This window comes from Pan troglodytes, chromosome 18 (genome assembly GCF_028858775.2).
Source record: "Pan troglodytes isolate AG18354 chromosome 18, NHGRI_mPanTro3-v2.0_pri, whole genome shotgun sequence".
NCBI classification, from domain to species: Eukaryota; Metazoa; Chordata; class Mammalia; order Primates; family Hominidae; genus Pan; species Pan troglodytes.
Window position 1 is genome coordinate 6852628 of NC_072416.2, and position 25593 is coordinate 6878220.

At 52.2% G+C, this 25593-nt stretch overlaps 1 protein-coding gene across 8 annotated transcripts in view; it reads right to left on the reverse strand.

The window, feature by feature from the left end:
- Positions 1-25593, reverse strand: part of SRL (sarcalumenin) — a 65109-nt gene that overhangs the window by 16491 nt on the left and 23025 nt on the right. For 5 of the 8 annotated variants that reach the window (XM_016929311.4, XM_016929310.4, XM_063797662.1 and 2 more), the window contains one exon: positions 988-2364. The exons of the other annotated variants lie outside the window; for them this stretch is intronic. In XM_016929311.4, the coding sequence (XP_016784800.1) occupies positions 988-2364 (1377 nt within the window). The remainder of the gene's footprint in view (positions 1-987; positions 2365-25593) is intronic. 8 annotated transcript variants of the gene reach the window in all.

The following is a 25593-nucleotide window of genomic DNA, read 5'->3' on the forward strand; positions in this document are numbered from 1 at the left end:
TTGGGTTTCATCCCAAGAGCAATGGGAGCCAGTGAGGGGCTCTAGGCAGGCAGCCTAGCGTGATAGTGCATGCCTGTAGTCCCAGCTACTCAGGAGGCTGAGGTGGGAGGATCGCTTGAGCACTTGAGCTCAGGAGTTAGAAGCTGCAGTGAGCTATGACTGCACGACTGCACCCCAGCCTGGGTGACAGAGTGAGACCTTGTCTCAAAAAAAAAAAAAAAGTATGTAAATTAATTCAACGAAGCCTGTGGGGAAGCCATCTTGGAGAGTGAAGATTTGACCTCGACCTCTACCCTGAAAGCCCCACTCCTGGTCTAAGTCCATGTACTAAGCAGATGCAGCCATGAAGGTGCCTGACCGACCCTCGTATTGGCTGCAATTCTCACACTGCCCAAGAGCTTAGCCCGGCCCTTCCCCCTCTGCTCCTGGCCCCCAGCCCTTTGAGGGCAGCTTTGGCTGCTTTAGGTGGGCACTTGAGAGTCAACAGCGGTCACAGCCTGAGTTCTCATCTCATGATCCTGACCCCTCAGTCCTGGTTCTGCAATGCTTCCTACAGCCTAGTCTTCAAGGGGAGACCCCAGTCCTAGCCCACTAAGGGAATCACCAGGGAAGTTCCCAACCCACCCCCATCCATTCCCTGCACGTCCCTCCACCCGCTGGCCCCGGGGCACCAATCATTCCATTAGCTCGCTGCTCCTTTAGGCTGAGGCACTGGCATGGGCTACGGCGCATCAGGGACCCTAAGGGGAGGTTCGGGGGCCCCTGACTCGGAAGTACCAGGGCCCCTCTGACCCCTCTCACTGGCCCCTCCAAGCTGGAGGCCAGTGGCCAATGCACAGCCTGAAGCCACCTCCCCGGGCCGGGACCGTGAAAAGGGCCTGCCACTCTCTGCCACCTTCTGTCCCTGCCTGTCCCCTACACACAAGACTTCCAGGGAGAATGCAGCTGCCCAAGGGACGGGGTTGCTGTTAGGGAATTAATTCCTACCCTGGGCAACAATGATGGGACTCTCCCTCCCCTGATGTCCCTCCTCGGGCTCCTCTGCCTTCATATCCAGGGTCTCACTGCCCATGGACTCTGTATTCAATTCCTCCGGGCCAGGCTGGGCCCCTCTGTCCCTGTGACTTGTGGTTCCTGTGGCTTCCGGAAGCTCTGCACCTTCCTGGGGTTCCCTGGCTTCCTGGGGCTCCCTGGCTTCCTGGGGATCCCCACCTTCCTGGGGCTCCCCGCCTTCCTGTGGCGCTCCACCTTCCTGGGGCTCCTCGGCTTCCTGGGGATCCCCGCCTTCCTGGGACTCCTCGGCTTCCTGCAGATCCCCGCCTTCCTGGGGCTCCCTGGCTTCCTGGGGCTCCCCAGCCTCCTGGGGCTCCGTGGCCTCCTCGGAGGCGCCCTCTGCTTCTTCTGAGCTAGCCCCATCGCCGCTGTCCTCTTCGGACTCCTCTTCGGAGGGAACTCCTCCTTCTTCCTCGCTTCCACTTCCATCACCACTTTCCTCTTCAGAGGAGGCTTCATCTGCGTCCTCCTCAGTCATCTCTGGGGCCTGGCTCTCCTCAGTGTCCCCTGCCTTAACGCTCTGGGCGCCCCCAGGCTCTGCACTGGCCTCTGCAGCTGGGCCGGGCTCCCCCTGGTCCTCGGTGCCCTCACTGGCTTGTGTGTCAATATCTGGCTCCGACTCTCCCCCAACAGCCGCGACGTCAGGGGCTCCCTCTGGCACTGCAGGCTCCTCGCCAGGCCCAGGGCTGCCCTCGGCCTCTGCGTTCAGTGGACCGACCCCATCACCCTCTGAGTGAGGAGAGGCCCCCTCTGCCTTTGGCTCTGCTGTCCCTGCCACTGCTCCCTGCACCAGGCTGTCCCCTTGGACCTCCTGGACTTCCTCGGGGAGTTCATGGCCCCCAGCCTGTCCTCCTGCCTCTCCACTGGCAGTTCCCTCCGTGGGGAGCCCAAGCCCAGTCTCCTCCTCTCCTTGTCCCTCTCCAGAACTGGGCTCCGGCCACTCCTCTTCCACAGGCCCCTTGGCCCCTCCTGGAGGGAGGGCGCTTGCCACTGGTGGGCCATTCTTTTCCTCCCCAGGCCCCGCAGCTTCCCTGTTGTCCCTTTCCCCAGGTGGAGGTGACTCTGTGGCTGAGGCATTGGAGAGGCTGGCTTCAGGATCGGGGCCCGGGCTGGCGGCAGACGCGGGGGTCTTCTCGGGGCTCTCGGCCTCCCTGCCATCTGGGTAGTGAAGGAGCAGTTTCTTGTCTTGAGGGGCTGTGTCTGCATAAAGCGCCCTTTCTTTCTCCTCTAGACTTGCGTCTCCAGCAGAGAAATGATTCTCCAACAAATTGCCAACATCTTCTGTGCCACCCGACGCGGAGACTTGCAGTTCTAAATGATTAGAACATGATTGGTCAGTTTCACAGGGTTGGCACCGGCTCTGTTTCTCAAGAGTCTACAATAACCTAGCTCCCGTCTTCTGGGATGTGGTGTTGGCCTGGTGTGCAGTGTTACGCCCACCAACCTGGGTCTTCAGGACTACCTCGTGCGTAGCGAGCAGAACAGGTGTTATTCTGCCTCCCTCCCAAGATGTGGAAACTGTGGATCAGGGAGTTAAAGGACTGACCCGTTGTCCATCACTAACGAAGTGAGCAGCTGTGCTAACCCGAGAACCGCCCCCCCACCGCGACCCTGGCCCTGACCTTCAAGCTTCCGGGCTTGGTCCTGATGACTGTATATGGAGGGAAAGTTGGGCAAGCCCTTCCAGTCCCTCAACCTTGCTCACGGGCATGTGCAGCCGGGCCCAACCTTGGAGATGCTTCCAAGAAGGGACAAATGCTTGTGCATCCCACCTCATGGCAGTTCCTACCGTCATTAACCAGCAGGCTTTTAATACTGCTCTCAGCGAAGGAGTGAAAACAGGTGTTTGCAGGCCGGATAATCTTAGGTTACACAGCACAGTGCTTAAGGGATTACTTGCGGCTCTCAACCTTATTAAGTCACACATCTAACCCTGTCCCAGTAAGGGCAGGCATTTGCTGGCCTCCCTACCTTAGATTAGAGGGTACATGGCCTGAGGAGGAGATATCCAAAACAGGCCGGGCCTGGCTTCCCGAAGGCTCTGGCCAACCCCTTCCAAGGGGATCCCCTTGTAAGGGACTGCAGCTTAACCCAGAGAGCAGAGGGCCCAGGAAGAGAGAAGAGTAGGGGCCTCATCTGTGCCAGAGACCTCTGTCAAGGATCAAGTTTAATATGTTTGGAAAATGGGGTCAGAAAAGGCTAAGTGTGGTGGCTCATGCCTGTAATCCCAGCACTTTGGGAGGTCGAGATAGGCAGATCACCTGAGGTTGGGAGTTTGAGACCAGCCTGGCCAACATGGTGAAACCCCATCTCTACTAAAAATATGAAAAATTAGCTGGGTGTGGTGACACACACCTGTAATCCCAGCTACTCAGGAGGCTGAGGCTGGAGAATGACTTGAACCCGGGAGGTGGAGGTTGCAGTGAGCCGAGATCGCGCCACTGCACTCCAGGCTGGGCGACAGAGTGAGACTCCATCTCAAAAAAAAAAAGAAAAAAGAAAATGGGGCCCATTAGGCCCACCCCTCTGCCCCCTGCCCCCAGGCTAGGGTCTGTTTATGGGGGACATTGCAGGCTCATGGAGATGAGGGGACCACAGGTGTCCTGCCTTGGAGCAGCTGAGGCAGCCTCTGTTCTCCCTTGACTCTCAAGGCCCCTCTCCGAGGAAGAGTACCCCCCCTATCTGCTGGATGCAGACAACCCCCCTCTCTCAGGCCACCACTTGCTACTCCCATCTCTCCCTCCCACAAAGAAAAGCCACTTCTTGGGGTACCCCTTCTCCCTCAGGGTACCCACCCTTGTTCCCCAAAAGCTGGGTGGCCTCCAGGGATCAGGAGCAAATATTTTCTCATTAGTTCCCATAGACAGCTAGCCTGCTGTCGAACTCAGAAAGATGTGAAGCTTGGTGCCTTTTATTATAGAGGAGCCCCGTGGATTGAAATATACAACTTTTCCCCCAGCACTTTCATATGCATGGCCATTTAACCTTCTTTACGACTGTCAGAGAGATTTCAGAGCTGAATAAGTGAAAGTCCAGAGATCTTTGCCCTGCCCTAGATACATCACCACTAGGTAGCTAATGGGTGACCGGAACCCAGAACTGCCCAGTCCCTGTCCAGGCTTCCATGCCATGCTGTGCTTAGCAGGGCACAGGGGACCCCTTCCTGCTGGAATCTCAGCTCCTGCCTGCACGTGCCTTCTCTCCAGGCTCAAGCTCCGTACTGGTCCTGGCTCCTGATTTGCAGGAATCCAATTTAATTCTGTGTTCCCAGGGCCTGGCACCCTGCCTGACCCACAGAAAGTGCTGGAAGAGGTCCGCGGTTAGATTGGGGTACCAAAACGAATTCCTGGTCCCTTAGTGGGGGACAGGACAGGGAGCTGACTGTTGCTCAGTTTAATCTCCTTTCATCACCACCTACATACCTGTAAGTCCTGACTCCTTCACCTACATCTCTATCTCTCCACCTTCCACCCCTGCAGAAAAATCTATGGTGGGAACTTGGTTTAATCAGAAGAGACTGAATGTCCTCTGAACAGCAGGATACGTATAATGTATATGACATACATCTGTATGTACATATCTGAGATACAGCCTGCCAGGCAATGCTTAAGCACTTTATATATAAAACAGTATCTTCATCACACTGAATTTTCTTAATCTTACTTGTTTTGGTAAAATGAGTATTACTCATATCTTTTTTTTTTTTTTTTTTTTTTTTTTTGAGACAAGGTCTCACTCTGTCACCCAGGCTGGAGTGCAGTGAACGCGATCTCGGTTCACTGTAATCTCCACCTCCCGGGTTCAAGCGATTCTTCTGCCTCAGCCTCCCGAGTAGCTGGAATTACAGGCCCATGCTAAGTTAATTTTTGTATTTTTAATAGAGACAGGGTTTCACCATGTTGGCTAGGCTGGTCTTGAACTCCTGATTTCAAGGGATCCACCCACCTCAGCCTCTCAAAGTGCTGGGATTACAAGCATGAGCCACCACACCCAGCCTCATATCCCTATTTTTACAGATGAGAAGTCTGGAACCAGAGACATTGAGGCCCTTGTTGAATGTCACACAGCTAATAACTGGCTTGGGCCATGTGACTTCAGAGCCACAGTATCCCCCGGGAGCCTGTTAGAGACGCAGACTTTTAAGCCCCAGCCTGGACCCATTGAATCAGAATCTGCATTTTAACAAAATGGCCAGGTGATTCCTGTGCACATTACGTTCTGAGAAGCGCTGGGCTACACTGCCTCACAAACTGCCCCTCAGCCAGCGACTCTCAGCATTGGCTGCATATTGAAATCACCTGCTTCTTGGTCCCATGCTTCCCTTTCTCTGTGGTTTTGATTTAAATAATCCAGGGTATAGCACCAGCATCATGATTAAAAAAAAAAAAAAGTTCTTAGGTAACACACAAAGTTGCAAACCACTGCAACTACCAAATCAAATAATCTTGACCCCCAGGCTTCAGCTCCCAGGCCCTCCCTACTCGCAGGCCCACCCCACTAAGGATCCCCATTGTGGGCTCCCACGTTGGGGTGGGTCTCCCAGGGCCTGGCATTTGCCTTTGGAACAGCAGTAGTTAAGGCTTCTCCTCTGGGAATCCAGCCCTTTCCATGGGCTCCTATTGTCCTTCAATGATGATGGTGATGACCGTGCTGATGATGAGGATCGTGATGATGATGATGATGGTGATGATGATGGTGATGACCGTGCCGATGATGAGGATCGTGATGATGATGATGATGGTGATGATGATGGTGATGACCGTGCCGATGATGAGGATCGTGATGATGATGATGATGGTGATGATGGTGATGGTGATGACCGTGCCAATGATGAGGATCGTGATGATGATGATGATGGTGATGATGGTGATGGTGATGACCGTGCTGATGATGAGGATCGTGATGATGATGATGATGGCAGCAATGGTGGTGATGATGATGATGGTGATGACGACGATGACGACGATGGTGATGATGGTGAGAGTGATGATGACAATGATGATGAGAATGATAGTGGTGATAATGATACTGAGTTGAATGAACTCTAGGTCTGATGTCCTATAACATTTCTGACAGTCTCAAAAGCCATTTTCCCTGGTAAAGGTGAGAGGGCCACACAGTCCCAAGGGGGATGAAAGTTCCAAATGTTGGAGGTTCACCGTGACCATGACCTTCACAGTGCTGTGTGTTTCCACTCCTGCGCCCTGGGCAGGAAGCAAGGTGTGTGCATATGTGTATGCACATTTATATTCAAGCTCTTCCCTGGTTTTCACAACTTAGGGCTGAGCTTCCCCTGAACTTCTGCTAAACAATTTGGAGTAAAAAGGACTGAGGATAATGGCTTCTTACACTGTGACCTTTCTCCCAGGCTAAAAATAACTGCTCCAACAGAAAGTCTCTCAATGAAACAAGCTGTCCCATTGGGCCCCAGAGCTCAGTCCCCAGGAAGCAGCTGTACCACTGGACCCAGTTCTCCTCTTGGAGGCGCAGACAGAGGTGTGGGAGCCTCCGATTACACTCACTTCCATCGCATGACATCTCACTTCAATCCTGGGAAATCAAGGCTGGTGTCTTTCCCACCTCCCTTGCTTCTTGCCAAAGCACCCTATTGGCCCTGGAGCAGGGAGGCCGCAGAGAACCCAGGACACCCTAGAGAGGTGAATCCCCAGTAAGATGAGTCTTGGTCTATCCTGGGACGTGAAGTACTGCACTGTATGTGCTGCTGCCAGGGTGGCCACCCCGGCTCCGGCCAGGCCAGGCCCGGGACTGACGTCAGGGCACAGGAATAGCAGGCCCCAACTCTGCCCAGAGACCATGGGAAGGCCCCAGCCCCACTCACACCCAGGCCAAGCACAACACGCAACAATCCTGCTTCTCCCACCAGCCCCTCTGCCACCAGCCTTTCTCGGGGGGCCAGCTTTTCAGCAGTTCCCACCAGCCCCACAGCCTCAGGGCAGGCCCAGGCTCAGTCCCTCTCTCCTCTCTCCATCACCAACCAAAGGCCCTGATTTTGTTTCTTCAGCCCTGTCTCTTTCCAAAGCACTTCTACATGGACTCAGAGGACTATGGAGTTGCCAAGGGCCCTCGTGAGTCCAACTGTAAAGGAGGACGCTCTGGCCAGATACCTTCAGAGACTTGCCCAAGATTGGGGCAGGGGTGGGACAGAGTCCAAATATATGACCCTTAGTCTGGAGTTCTTTTTGCCCCCATGGAGTTCACAAACCATGTCCCATGAAGTGCTAGGGTTCCATAGAAGTGAATCATGGGGTGAGGAAAGATCAAACAGCAGAGACAGCCACCCACTTTGTACTTCCTGCTCTCCTTGAATTTGTCTGCCCCAGTGTCCACAGAGAAAGACTGCAGGGAGATTGGCAAGCCCTGCTCCTTTACTCTCCTCGCTTCTTCCTTCAAAATATTAGTATCTGCCTCGAGCCTCCTATCCATTATTTTCTCCAACGTCCCAAGACATCCTGCTTACAGCATCTTTTTTTTTCTTTTTCTTTTTCTTTTTTCTTTTTTTTTTTTTTTTTTGAGACAGGTCTTGCTGTCGCCCAGGTTGGGGTTCAATGGCACAATGACAGCTCACTGCAGCCTCCACCTCCTGGGCTCAAGGGATCCTGCCACCTCAGCTCCCCCAAATAGCTGGAACTCCATGTGTGTGCCACCACATCCAGCTGATTTTTTTCACTTTTGTAGAGATGAGGTCTCGCTATGTTGCCCAGGCTGGTCTCAAACTCCTGGCCTCAAGCGATCCTCCCACCTCAGCCTCCCAAAGTGCTGGGATTACAGGTGTGAGCCACCCTTACAGCATATTTTCACTTTGCCTGTCCACACGTGCCAGGCTCTCAGCTGGGTCATCTCCTGCCCTCACGTAGGACTCCATCTTTCCAAGGTAGTTTCCTGTGCTTATTCTTCTCTGATGCTCCTAGCAGCCCTCTGAGGCAGAAAAAGCAAGGGTTGTTAACCTCTCTTGAAATGAGGAAACACACACACGGAAGTCAAGTCGTTTGCCTCACAAGTCATTCCAGGGATGGGCTGGAACTCAGGCCAAGAGACAGAACAAAGCTCCCTGGGAGCGACCATGACCTGCTGAACTGTTCAAGCCCAGATACCCAGCTTCTGGGGCTGGGTCAACGTGTATCTGTGTGTTTCACAAGGGGATTCTACAGAACACCAGCATTTCAGACCCTCTGCACTAGCCATCCTCAGTACCAAGGGCCAGGAAGCTCTGTCTTGAAGTTGAAACTAGAGATGGAGAGAATAGAGGTCAGGACCTGTTTTCAGCCCACCTCTGGGTGTTGAATGTATTCAGTGCCTTCGTGGAATCAAATGTAGATTCTATTCCAGCCCGTCCAAGTCTCCTTAGCACATGTTTATAACAAGTACCTGCCAAGGTTATTCTTCCACATGACTTCTCATCCATTTGAACTAGAGCTAGCAAGTCCAAAGTCATGCGTAAGTAAAATACCTCTGACCATTACTCATACACAGTTATGCAAATCAGTCATTAGTAACAGAATCCCCAGGGGGGGCAGGAATCACTCTCCAAATCTCTGCCTGGTTCATCTGTCCCAGAGAGTGAGGAGCACCAGCCATGGCATACATGTGAGCCCCATGTCTTGCCCCCATCCACCCGCCGCCCCACGTTTTGGCTCTCATTGGCTGTATCTTAAGTGCAGCAGGGAGCAATTCAGAAAACAGAGTTCATGCCGCAGAGCAGGCAGCCTGCCCCCTTCCTTGTTCTAGATCTTGTCTCTGAACACTCGTGGACCGGGCAAACGTGGGCCAGCAGCCTCTTCTGGTGTCCTGTTTTTCCTTGACTTTATCCTACTGGGTAAACATTCACTGCTCAGGACCCCTTGCTCTTCCACTTTTTTTTTTTTTTTTAGACGAAGTCTCATTCTGTCGCCCAGGGTGGAGTGCAGTGGTGCGATCTTGGCTCACTGCAACCTCTGCCTCCTGGGTTCAAGCGATTCTCCTGCCTCAGCCTCCCGAGTAGCTGGGATTACAGGTGCCTGCCACCACTCCCGGCTAATTTTTGTATTTTTAGTAGAGACAGGGTTTCACCATGTTGGCCAGGCTGGTCTCAAACTCTTGACCTCAGGTGATCCACCCACCTCAGCCTCCCAAAGTGCTGGGATTACAGGCATGAGCCACTGCACCCGGCCTCTTCCACTTCTTAGATGAAGTCTTAGGACAACTTTGCAGAAGGCTGTCGCCCATAAGGACCCGAGAAGAGAAATTCTGGCTGGAGGAAGGCTTGTCTGCATTCTCCCAGGACCCCTGAGGTCCTCTTCTGCCATTCTCTCAGCCTTTCCCTCTTCTCCCAACATGGGCGACCAGAGTGCAGGGGCTGAGGCAGCCATTCTTGGAAGGCTTCTTTGGCTTCCTGGCCATGCTCCTAAAGTCAAGGCTAATCCCACTGGGACAGCTTGTCCCTGGCTGGACTCTAGCCCTTAAAATGATTCATCCAGGGAATCAGATACAATGACAAAAGTATGACAGGGTACAATGACAAAGGTAGCAATCAGAAAGAACCTTGGGATTTGGGGGTCCAGAGAGATCTTCTGATAGACCAACTGGCTTGATTTCACTCATGAACAAAACCCCAAAACCCTGGTAAGTGCTTGTCCCAAGGCCACGGGGCTAGTTAAGGTAGTAGGCAGCAGTCTGCTTCTAGAACTCAGCTCTCTATGGACGCTCTCCCAGCAGTGGGCCAGCCAATAAGAGGGTCTAAGTCTACCCTAGGACAGTGATTTCTTAGCCCACCCTCTTCCACTCTTTAAAAACAACTGTTTTAGGCTGGGCGCAGTGGCTCTGAGAGCCCATGGCTCACGCCTGTAATCCCAGCACTTTGGGAGGCCGAGGTGAGAGGATCCCTAGAGCCCAGGAGTTTGAAACCAGCCTGGGTAACAAAGCAAGACCTCTGTCTTGCTTACTACTTGCTTTGTCTTACTACTGGCCCATCTTTCCAAAAAATTTTAAAATTAGCTTGGCATGGTAGCGTGCGCCTGCGGTCCCAGCTACTGGGGAGGCTGTGGTTGACGGACCCCTTGAGCCTAGGAGTTTGAAGTTGCAATAAGCTTTGATCACACCACTATACTCCAGCCTAGGCAACAGAGGGAGACCCTGTCTCAAAAAAAAAAAAAAGGATTAAGACTTCAACACAATTGTTTTTAACCCATAGAGTCCTGAGAATTGACAGAATAACTTCACTCCTCACCCCACCTCCAATTCCTGGGAATTCTTGGTTTGGGAGGTAGAAAGAAATTACCAGAAATCCCACAACCATCATATATATACATGCTTGTCACTGATGCCTGGAGGAGTCATCAGTATAAATGACTATTCACTTTTATTTTATTTTATTTTTATTTTATGTATTTATTTATTTTTTGAGACAGCATCTCTGTCACTCAAGCTGGAGTACAGTGGTGCAATCTCAGCTCACTGCAACCTCTGCCTCCTAGATTCAAGCGATTCTCCTGCCTCAGCCTCCTGAGTAGCCAGGACCACAAGTGCACGCAACCACACTCGGCTAATTTTTGTATTTTTTGTAGAGATGGGGTTTCACCACGTTTGCCAGGCTGGTCTCAAACTCTGGACCTCAAGTGATCCACCTGCCTCAAGTTCCCAAAGTGCTGGGATTATAGGCATGAGCCACGATGCCCAACCACTATTCACTTTAAAAAGACAAATACCTCAGAAAGAGCAAAACATTATATCCTAACCCCTCAGTATGAGTCAATCACTAGCAGGGATACTCTATAGAGCACTCAGTTTTTCCAGAGATCAGCCGTGCCTGCAGTGAACAGAAATCCTTGCAGAAGGCCTTGGGCCTGCTGCCTCCCTTCAGAGGGGCCGAGCTGGGGAGGAAAGGGAAAGGAAGGAGAAAGGGATGCAGGCTGGGTTCTGAGACAGACCGAGGCAGGTGGCTGGCTTCCCCCCACATCCCAGTCTGAAGAAATCCAATCTCCCTGGGATCTGTGGGGATGAGGTGCTGGTCTAACTTTTGGGCCCCAGACAGGAAAAGACTTACTGGAAGCCAAGGGAGCGTGGCTCCCGCAGGTCTCAGTCTAACAGCTGCCCTGGGTTAAAGTCAGAGCCATCTCCAGCTTGGCAGGTGAAGGGGTCAAGGAATCCGGGCCCACCCCATCCCCAATCCAGAGAAGCTGGAGGGAATCTTCTTGAGAAACGTGGGAGCTTGGGAAATGGGTGTGACACCTTCCCTAGCCTGAGCCAGGCCCATGGCTATGCCTTTTCTTTCTTCCTGGGGCTGAGGCTCCAGCCTCCTAGATAGTGGCTGGTCTCTCTGAATGCACCTGGAAGTCAGGAGAGCTGGGTTCTGCCCCTTACTCTTTTTCTTTTTTTACAGACCCTGTCCCTTAGAGACAGGGTCTTGCTCTGTCACCTGGACTGGAGTGCAGCAGTGTGACGAAAGCTCACTGCAGCCTTCCTACTTGTCATACTTCAGCCTCCAGAGTAGCTGGGACTACAGGCACGCGCCACCATGCCTGGCTAATTGTTTTATTTTTTGTAAAGATAGGGTCTCACTATGTTGCCCAGGCTGGTCTCAAACTTCTGGGCTCAAGCGATCCTCCAGCCTTAGCGTCTCAAAAGTGCTGGGATTACAGGCGTGAGCCACTGGCCCGCCCCCTGTTGTCTTCCTACTGGCCCGCCCCCTGTTGTCTTCCTACTGGCCCCTCCCCTGCTGTCTTACCACTGGCCCCCCCTGCTGTCTTACCACTAGCACCCCCTGCTGTCTTACCACTGGCCCCCCCCTGCTGTCTTACTACCCAGCGACGTAACCTTGGGTTGCTCCTTACTCCCTCTGCACACAACTTTATTCGCCCATAAAATGTAGATAACAATACCTGCTTTGCCAGCCCCATCAGAGCGTTTTAAACATCAGGTGGTGCTCAGAAGCATTTCAATAAATGTCAGCTATGAGCATCATTCTTTCCTAGAAGAGCAAAGACACCAAGCCAAACCCCAAATTCGCTGAGTGGGCCACAGCAGAGCCAGCTTCGGACAGGAGCCGAGCCAGCTGGCCCTTCACGCTGTTCCTTTAGCCCTCCGGGTCTGGGGGCTCAGTCAGGGGGCCCGGAGCCATCCGTCCTTCCGCCAGGGACTCCTCCTCCCTGGCTGCCAGCCAGAGGCAGCTCAGGCGAGGAGCTGCAGGGTGCCTGGGGGTGAGCCCCGCGCTCTTGGTGAAGTTCTGGCTGGTCTGGGAACGGAGCAGGCTGAGCTGTCAACACTCCCAGGGGCCAGGAGCTCGTTCTGCTGATCCCAAAGTTAACCCCTGCAGTCCCTGACTCCAGCCTCAGTCAGCCCTGATTCACCAGCAACATGTGAGGCCACATGTGGCCTCCCCTTTCCCCACCACGTCCCATCCCTTCTGTCCAGTCACTGAAGTGAGGTGACCCCGCACTTCACCCCAACGCAAATGCGCACTCAGGAAGTTTAAACAGACCCATTCTAAGGGCCACGTCTTTCTGAGAATGGGAGGGAGGCCCTTTCCGAAGGCAGAGGGCCGGTAAGGGCCCTTCAAAGCTCTCTGAAACAGCAACACGGTCGGAGGGAGGTCATTAGCAGTGCCGTGTGGCTTCCTCATCCTCATGGTAAGTGAGCACTGGGAGTAAGACAATCAGCCCTTCAGAAACCACTCGGGCCTGGAGAATGCAGCCAGGGCTGAGCCACAGAGATGGGGCAGGAGCAGTTCTGGCCTCTAATATACAGCGGCGCTTTGCTCCTCTCGCACAAGTGAAATCACAGCTGATGTCTCCATGGCTTTGAAGAGCCTCGCACACAGGCCCGCTGGACCACGTGGGCCCTGCTCCTCCGTCACCAGCAGCTCTGTCCCCATTAGCAGAGCAGGTGAGAGGAAATGCCACACCCAGAGTGCCAGACAACAGGGCGCACAGCCCCCAACCTGCTCAGCCGGGGAGGTGTCCTCAGCCATCTCTCCTACAACTGCCAGGAAGACCACAGAAGCCGGCGGTTCCCAAGTCTACGCAGAGTTAGTTAAGGAGGAAGGCCAGGCCTCTGGCAGAGCTGGGGTAGCAAGAATACACAAACGTCCTGCCCATGTGCCCCGGCTCATAGACCCCTCTGGAAAAACTTCCGCCTAGACACCAAAAGGCCAGATTTTTCCAACTTCTTTCCCAGAGGGTGTCACCGAATCCATGACAGATGGGCCCCACCGCCAGGTCCTGGCATTCATGGCCCCAGGTCTCATCTTATTTATCCTTATGGTTATTTTTGCATTCAAGGCTCTAGAATCAGAAAGAAACTTAGAAAGTAACTAGCCCAACTCTTTAGCCCAACTCTTTCTTTTCACAGAGGAGGAAACCAATGCCCAGAGAGGAAAAAGGAGCTTGCCAGAAGTCGCCAGTGCACTGGGACAAAGCTAGAACTAGAGACAAGGTCTCCTGACCCCGCAACCGCAGTCTTCCCATAGGGGGCCCAGACAAATACAACTTCCCCTTCTCCTAGACGTTTCTAAGCTTTGGATGCTCACATCCTGCCCTGTCCCTGGGAGCTGGGGCCCCTGGATTGCTCATCTGTCCCCCTATTGTTCCTACAAAGGACAGCCCCTTGGTGAGTCTCAGAGGGCTGTGTCGGGGCAGCCACAGTAGTGTCAGGCTGGCGCCCTGAGCACAGCTTTTTTTTTTTGAGACAGAGTCTCGCTCTGTCACCCAGGCTGGAGTGCAGTAGCGCGATATCGGCTCACTGCAATGTCCACCTCCCAGTTTCAAGCGACTGATTCTCCTGCCTCAGCCTGTTGAGTAGCTGGGACTACAGGTGCGTGCCACCATGCCTAGGTAATATTTTTTATATTTTTAGTAGAGATGGGGTTTCACCATGTTGCCCAGGCTGGTCTCAAACTCCTGGACTCAAGTGATCCTCCCGCCTTGGCCTCCCAAAGTGCTGAGGTTACAGGTGTGAGCCACCACGCCTGGCCTGTATGGAGATTTTAGGAAGGACCCAGGGTGAGGGTTAGCTCCCTGCATTCAGCATTAAGTCTGTGGTATTCCTGGCGTCACCAGAGGCATGCAGGAATGGTTGTCATCACCACCAAGAGACAAAGGACAGTTGGTTCCATGAGGGCTGTGTGAGATCAGCTCTTAGCTATCTGAGTTCAAGGTGGCAGAGGCCAAAAGAAGATGGGACCAGAAGAGCATTCCAGCGTCTGGGTCATTAGAGAAGGGAAGACCCTCCCAGCCCACCTTGCCGCTCCGTGAACAGTACAAACTCTGGATGCCTCCAGAGCAAATCTGTCCATTACCCTGAATTTTCACTCCAGAGCTTGGGACGCCTCAGGTACAGGCATCCAGAACACCCAGCCACCCTAAGGGGAACCATCCTAGAAATCTCACGTCTAGGCCAGGCGTGGAGGCTCATGCCTATAATCCCAGTACTTTGGGAGGCCAGATCACTTGAGGCCAGGAGTTTGAGACCAGCCTGGCCAACATAGCGAAAATCTGTCTCTACTAAAACACACACACACACACACACACACACACACACACACAAATAGCCGGGTGTGGTGGCACACAGCTACTCAGGAGGCTGAGGCACGAGAATTGCTTGAACCCGGGAGGTGGAGGCTGCAGTGAGCCGAGATCACGCCATTGCACTCCAGCCTCGGTGACAGGAGACACTGTCTCAGAAAAAAAAAAAAAAAACACATCTCATGTCTTCCCTGGGAGCAGCCTTGCTAGAGCCTCTGATTTATATCCCCAGACCCCTTAACCCCAGACACATGGGGATGCACTTTCCTGGGTGAGCTGCAGGCTCCATCCCGCCCCTCAGGCCAGGCCTCCAAGTTGCCTGGCTCCCTCTCTGGATATCCCACCCCAGGGAGAAATCATCATTCAACCCAACAGCAGCTTTCTCTGGTGAACTTGGTGTCACTAAGAGCCTGGGCTCTCTGCATCTGTCTCATCTAGTCAAACACTGAAATAACTCTGGGTGGCTGAGGCAGGGGGATTGCTTGAGCCCAGGAGTTCAAGACCAGCCTGGGCAACATAGTAGGACCCCGAATATACTTAAAAAAAAAATTAGCTGGGCCTGGCGGTATGCTCCTATAGTGCCAGCTACTCAGGAGACTGAGGCAGGTGGATCGCTTGAGCCCAGGAGTTCTAGGCTGCAGTGAGCTATGATTGTGCCACTGCACTCCAGCCTGGCAACAGAGCGAGATCCTGTCTCAAAAAAACCCCCACAAATACTGAAACCAGATGAGGCCCTCATCGCCTGGGACCATGGGCTATTCTGTTATTATTTTTTTTTTTTTCAATATGGAGTCTCACTTTGTCGCTAAGGCTGGAGTGCAGTGGCACTATCTCAGGTCACTGCAACCTCTGCCTCCTGGGTTCAAGTGATTCTCCTGCCTCAGCCTCCTGAGTAGCTGGGACTACAGGCGCATGCCACCATGTCCAGCTAATTTTTTGTATTTTTAGTAGAGATGGGTTTCACCATGTTAGCCAGGATGGTCTCGATCTTCTGACCTCGTGATCTGCCTGCCTCAGCCTCCCAAAGTGCTAGGATTACAGGCGTGAGCCACTGCACCTGGCCTATTCCGTTCTTTTCTTTTCCCTTAGCAGCTTCATGGCCACACAGCAGGCCAGGCTGCCTACTCCCTAGTTCCCAAAGGACTCCCCTGAAGAGAGGAAGGCTGAAGCCACAGCAGGGCTAGAGCAAGTGTACATTCCACACTCGCTGTCCCCAGGCTGACCCTCCCTGGTCAACACTGAGAGCCACATGGGGCCACCTCCAGCCCATGTCTGAGGAGCTTAGTGGGCCGGCCTGCCCAAAGGGTCCCACGCAGCCCTGGTCAAAAAAGGCCCAGATCCCTGCACTGATGCCTGAATGTGGTTTTGTATTTGTTCTATGGGGCTGCTGTGACAAAGCACTATAAACTTAGTGGTGTAAAACAATGGAAATGTGTTCACTCACAGTCCTAGAGGCCAGACGTCTCAAATCAAGGTGCCAAGAGGGCCACCTCCTCTGAAACCCACAGGAGAGACTCCTTCGTTGCCTCTCTAGCTTCTGGTGTTTGCCAGCAACTCTTGGCTTGTGGCTGCGTCACTCCGGTCTCTGCCTCCACTGACACAAGGCCTTCTCTGTGTGTCTGTGTCTTTTCTCTTCCCATAAGGACACCTTCATATTGGATTTATGGCCAGCCCCACTTCAGCATGACCTCACCTTAACTAACTACATCTGCAACCACCCTACTTCCAAATAAGGTCACATTCTGAGGTTCTGGGGTTAGGACTTCAACACATCCTTTTGGGGGATGCAATCCAACCCATAACAGGTCCCCCAATAGCCCACACCACCACCTGCCTAACCCACTGCCAATCCCTTCCCCTAGCCTGGCCCCTCACTAATCCCAGCTCACATTTCAGATCTCAGCTTTGAGGCCCATCCCTTGGGAGTCGTCCCCGACCCCTCCTCTGGTCTGTGTCCCTGCAGCACCTGTCACCTATGTGACATCACCCTATGTGACGGCTTTTTTTAAAAACAGGGTCTCACTCTTGTAACCCAGGATAGAGTGCAGTGGCACGATCTCAGCTCACTGCAACCTCCACCTCCTGGGTTCAAGTGATTCTCCTGCCTCAGCCTCCTGAGTAGCTTGGAATACAGGTGTGCACCACCACGCTCAGCTAATATTTGTATTTTTGGTAGATACGGGGTTTTGCCATGTTGCCCAGGCTGGTCTTGAACTCCTGACTCAGGTGATCCACCCGCCTCGGCCTCCCAAAGTGCTTAGATTACAGGCATGAGCCACCGCACCCGGCTTTTTTGTTTTTTTCTTTTAACCTGTGTCCCTCCATAGATGTGCAGCTCCTAGAGGCTGGTGCCTGTGACTTGTCCCCAGGATGGTTGCAGGTGTCCCACTGGAGGCTGCAGATATCCCCTCACCCTAAGTAACCTGCTGGCTGCACTGAGAGCACCTGACAGTAAGGAGCCTTGCTCCTGGCCAGCACTTCTCAAGGTGTGGCTCGAGGGCTATCTGCAAAAGGACCACAGAGGAGCTTGATTAAAAGTACAATTCCTGGCGAGATGCGGTGGCTCACGCCTAGAATCCCAGCACTTTGGGAAGCTGAGGCAGATGGATCACCTGAGGTCAGGAGTTTGAGACCAGCCTGGCCAACATGGTGAAGCCCCGTCTCTACTAAAAATACAAAAATTAGGCTGAGTGCGGTGGCTCATGCCTGTAATCCCAGCACTTTGGGAGGCTGAGGCGGGAAGATCACTTGAGGTCAAGAGTTCCAGACTAGCCTGGCCAGCATGGTAAAACCCCATCTCTACTAAAAATACAAAAAAATTAGCCGGGCATGGTGACGGGCGCCTGTAGTCCCAGCTACTCGGGAGGCTGAGGCAGGAGAATGGCATGAACCTAGGAGGTGGAGTTTGCAGTGAGCAGAGATCATGCCACTGCACTCCAGCCTGGGCAAAAGAGCAAAACTCTGTCTCAAAAAAAGAAAAAAGCAAAAAAGCAATTCCTAACGTTTGGGGCTCGATGATTGAAAAAAAAAAGAAAGAAAAAGAAAAGTACCACTCCTAGGCCTATTCTCAGGCCTCCAGAACAAAGGAGTGGGCAGGAGGCCTCAGGAATCCACCTTTTTTTTATTTTAAGATACAGAATCTTGCTCTGTCACTCAAGCTGGAGTGCAGTGGTGCAATCATGGCTCACTGCAGCCTCAAACTCCAGGGCTCAAATGATCCTCCCACCTCAGCCTCCCAAGTAGTTGGACTACAGGTGCATGCCATCATATCTGGCTAGGTTTTTAAATTTTTTTTTTTGTAAAGACAGGGTCTTACTCTGTTATCCAGGCTGGTCTCAAACTCCTGGGCTCAAGTGATCCTCCCACCTGGGCCTCCCATAGGGCTGAGATTACAGAAAGATGAGCCACCACATCCGGCAAGGAATCTGCCTTTTAAACAAGCTCCCAGAAGATTCTCACACACACTAACATCCGAGAACCACCATCCTTGGACCTTGATTATGGGAGTCAATCTAAGCCCATCTTCCCAGAGACCTATGGGTTGCAAAGGGTGGAGGAACCTGCTTGTGTGAGGCTGCACCAGTCCTGCCCCTGGGACCCCCTTCCTAGCTATGATCCACTTCCAAGGCCACAGGCGGCCAACAAAAGCTGATGTCCATCAGCCCTAGGCCTATCATGGGTGGGGGCATAGCTGGCCCTGCTCCCTGCCAGATAATATTCCTGGGAGGAGAAAGAAGAGAGAGGAGCAGCTGGTGGTCGGGGGCCCTCACAGCAACTACCATGGATGGAACTCTAGTAGCCAGAGCTGCCCAGGGAGCACAGTGATGGAAGAGCCCTGGGACCCCTGGCGTCTGGAGGAGGGAGAGAGAGAGGAGTAGAAAGATCAGTGTTAGGAGCCCAAGTGTTCTCCCCTAATCAGCAGTGGGACCTCAAGCAAGTATTGAAACATTTCTGGGCATGTTTCATTAGTAATAAAACAGAAGAGAAAAACCCCAACCCTGCCCACCCCTCAGACTTGCAGTGCCTTCACCCCACTACTATTGATGGAGTGCCTATATACTGTCACACAGTGGGAGGAATTCTGAAAGCTGGAGAGTACTAGAACGTACAAGATATTTCTAATAATAAGATACAGTGAGGCCAGGCACGGTGGTTCATGCCTGTAATCCCAGCACTTTGGGAGGCCGAGACGGGAGGATTGCTTGAGCTCAGCAGTTCGAGACCAACCTGGGCAACAGGGTGAAACCTCAGCTCTATAAAAATTTTTAAAAATTAAAAAAATTAGTGTGATGGCTCACACCTGTGGTCCTACCTACTCAGGAGGCTGAGGCGGGAGGATGGCTTGAGCCCAGGAGACGGAGTTTGCAGTGAGCCGAGATTGCGCCACTGCACTCACTGCACTCTCGCCTGGGCAACAGAGCAAGACCCTATCTCGAGAAAAAAAAAGAAAAAAAAAAGATAAAGTGTCCCCAAAATGTATATCCACACAAAAACCTGTACACTGATGTTTATGAGCAGCGTGATTCACAATAGCCAAAAGGTGGAAACAGCCCGACTGTCCATCAGTAGATCAATGGATAAACAGAACATGGTCTATCCACACAATGGAATATTTCCCAGCCATGGAAAGGAGTGGAGCACTTCCACCTGCTACAACATGGCTGAACCTGGAAGACACAGTGGTAAGTGAAAGAAGCTGGACACAAAAGACCACATCTTTTGTGATTCCATTTATACAAAAGTCCAAAATAGGCAAATCCATAGAGACAGAAAGCAGATTGGTGGTTGCTGGGGGAGCACGGAGGAATGGATGGTGGAGGAGAACTGGGGAGTGAGTGCTAAAGGGCCCAGAGCTTCTTTTTGAGGTGATAAAAAAATGTTCTAAAATTGACTGTGTTGATGGCTGCATGTATCTGTGAATATACTAAAAACTACTGAATTGTATGCTTTAAATGAGAAAATTAAATGACATATGAATTATATCTCAATAAACCTGTTTTCAAAAATAATAAAGAGCCTGGTGTGGTGGCTCAGCCCTGTAATCCCAGCACTCGGTGAGGCTGAGATGAGAGGATCTCTTGAGGCCAGGAGTTCAAGATCAGCCTGGGAAACAAAGGGAGACCTCATCTCTACCAAAAATACAAAAAAATTGAGCTGGGTGTGGTGGTGTGCACCTGTAGTGCCAGCTACTCAGGAGGCTGAGGTGGGAGGATCGCCTGAGCCCGGGAGTTTGAGGCTTCAGTGAGCCCTGATTGTACCACTGCACTCCAGCCGGGGTGACAGAGTGAGACCCTGTCTCTAAAGTGTCTGATTCTTTTCTTTCTCCAAAACCTTAATTAAGTTGTTTACCTTTAAAATATACCCCCAATCCAACCATTTCCTAACACCCCTGCCCCCACCGGCTCCCTGGCCCAGCCTCTGTCATCTCCCACCTGGATTGTTGATGTCACCCTTTCCCGAGCTGCCTGCTTCTGTCCCCCATCCCCTGTGTGTTTCCCACACAACAGCAGAGCAACAGGAGACCCCCACTCCACACACTCCCTCCAGTGGCTCCCACCTCATGCAAAGAAGAGGCCAACATCCTACGATGACTTGGAGGCCCACACCCTCTAGCCCTGCTTCACCTGTGACCCCATCTCTCCCATGGGCCCCCTCGTCCACTGTGTCCAACCACTCTGGATTTGCTCTTCAGGGCCCCTCCTGCCCCCTGTGCTTACTTTGCTTTTTGCTGAGAATGTTCGTGCTTCCCAGACAACCGTCTGTCTGACTCACTCCTTCCTCTTCTAAGTCTGCTCCAATGTCACCAGCTCCATAGGGCCTTCCCTGGCCACCTACTGAATTATTGAATATTGTCTCCCAGTCAGTCTTCCCCATCTTCCATCCCTGGTTTTTCTCCATCGCATCTACCACCTTCTAATAATCTACATAACTTACTCAGTTTCCTGTCTGTCAGGGATTGTGTAGCCCCTGCACCTAGGGCAGCCATTGGATGGATGGGTGGATGAACGAAGGGACAGCTGGATGGATGAATGAATGGAAGGATGGATGGATGAACAGATGAATGGATGGATGCGTAGATGGATGAATGGAAGGATGGATGGATGAACAGATGAATGGATGGATGGGATGGATGGATGAATGGATGGATGGGTGGATGGATGAATGGAAGGATGGAAGGAAGGACAGATGGATGAATGGGTAGGTGGGTGGGTGAGTGGAAGGATGGATGGATGGATAAACGGAGGGACAGATGGATGGACACATAGATGGAAAGATGGATGGAAGGGCAGATGAATGGGTGAATGGACAGATGGATGGATAAATACATGAACAGATGAATAAATGGGTGGATGGATGGAAGGAAGGAAGGGTGAATGGAAGGATGATGGATGGTTGAATGCGTGGATGAAGGAATGGAAGGATGAATGAAAGGAAATATGGATGAACAGATGGATGGAAGGATGGATGAATGGGTGGATGGATGAATGATAGATGAATGGGTGGATGGATGGATGGAAGAATGGACGGATGGATGGATGGATGGATGGATGGGTAGATGGATGAATGGAAGGATGGATAGGAAGATGAATGGAAGGATGGATGAATGGATGAATGGATGGATGGAAGGATGAATGGATGGGTGGATGGATGAGTAGATGCATGGATGGGTGGATGAATAGGTGTGTGGGTGGATGAGTGGGTGGATGGATGGATGAATAGATGGAAGAATGGACTGATGGATGGATGGATGGATGAATGGATGGATGGATGGATGGATGGATGATGGATGGATGAACAGACGGATGGATGGATAAATGGGTGGATTGATGAATGGAAGGATGGATGAAAGCAAGGATGGATGGTGGATGAATGGTAGGGTGGATAGATGAATGGACAGATGGACAGATAGATGGGTGGATGGGTGGATGAGTGGATGGGTGGGTGGATGGATGGATGAAGGGATGGGTGGATGGATGGACGGGTAGGTGGACAGATAAATGGATGGATGACGGATGGATGGGTGGATGCATGGATAGATGGGTGGATGGATGGACAGATGGGTGAATGGCTGGGTGGAAGGATGGGTGGATGGATAGATGAATGGAGAGATGGATGGATGGGTAGACTGATGGATGGAAGGATGGATGTGTGGGTGGGTGGATGAGTGAATGGATGATGGGTGGATGAATGGATAGATGAGTGGATGGGATGAATGGGTGGGTAGATGGATGGATGGATGATGCATGGATGGATGAACAGACGGATGGATGGATAAATGGGTGGATTGATGAATGGAAGGATGGATGAAAGCAAGGATGGATGGTGGATGAATGGTAGGGTGGATAGATGAATGGACAGACGGACAGATAGATGGGTGGATGTGTGGATGAGTGGATGGGTGGGTGGATGGATGGATGAAGGGATGGGTGGATGGATGGATGGGTAGGTGGACAGATAAATGGATGGATGACGGATGGATGGGTGGATGCATGGATAGATGGGTGGATGGACGGACAGATGGGTGAATGGCTGGGAGGAAGGATGGGTGGATGGATAGATGAATGGAGAGATGGATGGATGGGTAGACTGATGGATGGAAGGATGGATGTGTGGGTGGGTGGATGAGTGAATGGATGATGGGTGGATGAATGGATAGATGAGTGGATGGGATGAATGGGTGGGTAGATGAATAGATGGATGATGGGTAGATGATGGATGGGTGGATGGATGGATTGGTGGACAGATGGGTGAATGGAAGGATGGATGAATGGATGGATCGATGGTGGTGGTGGCAAAATGGAAGACCTTCCCTCAACCCCACTTGGGTTCCAAGAGACAGGAGAGGACCCAGATTCAGAACCAGGGAAGTGCTTGCCTAAGAGTAGGCTGTGTCCTCAGGCCATGTCACCTAACCTGTCCAGGCCTGCTTCTCATTATTAAAAGGCCACAGAGGAGCTGCTTTCCACAACTTTCATCATGTGACAGCTACATGAACTGAACTGCTGAGTTGCAGGGCCTCCTCTTAAAGACCTTAAGATCTTATTGGAGGGAAAGGCAAGCAGGCAGAAAGATGGAACTAACTTCAGGGCAGCTCCTGAGCAGGAATGTGAACCCAAAGGGCTGAGCGAAGGAGCCCATGAGGAAGTGAAGTCATTTGGGGTGGGACACTGCAGGAGCCCAGCCAGGTGTGTGGGGACAGTGGCTGTGGTTAGGACAGTGGGACACAGCCAAAGGAGAGCCTGGGATGCTGGTCTAAGGAGGGCAGCCTGGGATTCCTGGACCGGGCCTCCCTGACCATTGGTGGCCACTTCTGAAAAGGCGTGAAGGCCGGGAGCAGTAGCTCACGCCTGTAATCCCAGCACTTTGGAAGACTAAGGCAGGTGGATCACGAGCTCAGGAGTTCAAGATCAGCCTGGCCAAGATGGTGAAACCCCCTCTCTACTAAAAATACAAAAATTAGCTGGATATGGCGGCGCATGCCTGTAATCCCAGCTACTCGGGAGGCTGAGGCAGAGAACTGCTTGAACCCGGGAGGTGGAGGTTGCAGTGAGCCGAGATTGCACCACTGCACTCCAACCCAGGCGACAGAGCGAGACTCCACCTTGAAACAAACAAACAAAAAGGCTGGACGCAGTGGCTCACACCTACAATCCCAGCACTTTGGGAGGCCAAGGCGGGCGGATCACGAGGTCAGGAGATCAAGACCATCCTGGCTAACACGGTGAAACCCCGTCTCTACTAAAAATACAAAAAATTAGTCAGGCGTGGTGGTGGGCGCCTGTAGTCCCAGCTACTCGGGAGGTTGAGGCAGGAGAATGGAGTGAACCCAGGAGGCGGAGCTTGCAGTGAGCCGAGATCATGCCACTGCACTCCAGCCTGGGTGACAGAGCAAGACTCCGTCTCAAAAAAAAAAAGAAAGAAAAAGTAAAAAAGAAAAGGCCTGAAGACCCCGGGGCTGGGGAAAGGTGGGGACCAGTCTCCTCACTCTTGTTCCCCTCCAGAACTGGACTGAGCCACAGCCACAAGCTTCAAGGGCTGCCCAAACACCCCAGACTCTGGGTTTGGGACCCTTACCACCCACAGCGAGAAGACACAGCCTTCTAGTGGGGGACCCCTCCTTCTAGAGAGGGAGAGGTCATAAGAAAGTGAACTTCTCAGCAACATTCAAGAAGGTTCCACACACACACTTATGTGTTCACTGCAGCATTACTCACAACAGCAAAGACACAGAATCAACCCAGGTGCCCACCAACGGTGGACTGAATCAAGAAGATGTGGTACATCTACACCATGGAATACCACACAGCCATTAAAAAAAATCATGGCTGGGCGCAGTGGCTCACAACTGTAATCCCAGCACTTTGGGAAGCCGAGGCGGGTGGATCACAAGGACAGGAGATCGAGACCATCCTGGCTAACACAGTGAAACCCCATCTCTACTGAAAATACAAAAAAATTAGCCAAGCGTGGTGGTGGGGACCTGTAGTCCCAGCTACTTGGGAGGCTGAGGCAGGAGAATGGCGTGAACATGAACCCAGGAGGCGGAGCTTGCAGTGAGCCAAGATCATGCCACTGCACTCCAGCCTGGGTGACAGAGCGAGACACTGTCTCAAAAAAAAAAAAAAAACATGTTGTTTGCAGAAACATGGATGCAGCTGGAGGTCATTATCCCAAGCGAATTAAGGCAGAAACAAAAAACCAGAGACTGCATATTCTCACTTATAAGTGGGAGCTAAGCATTGGACATAAAGAGGGGAACAATAGACACTGTGGACTACTAGAAGGGGGAGTGAGAAAGAGGACAAGTGTTGACAAACTACCTATTGGGTACTATGTTCACTATTTGGCTGATAAGATCAACAAAAGCCCAAACCTCAGCATCACGCACTACATCCATGTAAAAAACCTGCACACGTCCCCCCTGAATCTAAAAGAAAGTTCACTCAGAAGTTCTTCCTCTGAGGAGCTTCTGCAGATGAGGAGGTGCTTCCACATCCTGCACCATCTCCTGCTTGGCTGCTGTGCCCAGGGCCAAGACTTTGAGGGGACTGCATGCTGGGGCCTCGTGCAGAAGAAGAGCTGGGCCTCAGGTCACAGAGTAAGCTGGCCCTGGGCTTCCGGCTTCTTGCTCCCTTACTCTTTTCATCACACAGGCAGCCAGGACCCAGACCTCTGTCCCTTTCCCCTCTCTACCTCACCCTGCATCAGAGACACACCCCCTAGGAACTGGGCAATTCTGGTCAATTCTCCCCACCCGGGCAGCCACCCTCCTACCTACCACCACTACTAGGCCGGGCTACCTCCTGAGATTCTCTGCCTGAGCCAGCCCTCCGTCTGTTCATTCAACACACTTGCCCGGGTGTGTCTGCAGAGCTCCAGATCAGCCAGGGGGGGCAACCCATGAGCTGTGGAACAAAGTGGACCAAGGAAACAGGTACCCCCTCCACCCAGTGGAAGACCATCCCCTAGGAGAAAGCCCCCCAAAATTAGTGTATCCCTAAAATTCATATCCACCTAGAACCTCAGAATGTGATTTTTTTTTTTTTTTTTTTTTGAGACAGAGTCTTGCCCTGTCGCCCAGGCTGGAGTATGGTGGTGCGATCTCGGCTCACTGCAACCTCCACCTCCCGGGTTCAAGCGATTCTCCTGCCTCAGCCCCCCAAGTAGCTGGGATTACAGGCGGGCACCACCATGACTGGCTAATTTTTTTTTTTTTTTTTTTTTTGTATCTTTAGTAGAGACGGGGTTTCACCATGTTGGCCAGGCTGGTCTTAAACTCCCGACCTCGTGATCCGCACCCCCTTGGCCTCCCAAAGTGCTGGAATTACAGGTGTGAGCCACCGCACCCAGGAAGAATGTGACCTTCTATGGAAACAGGGTCTTTGCAAATGTAATTAGTTAAGATGAGATCATACTGGATTAGCTGGGCCCTAAACCCAACATCTTCAGTGTCCTTAGGTGATGAGGAGAGGACACAGGGACACACAGACAAGGGAGAAGGCCACATGATGACAGAGGCACAGAG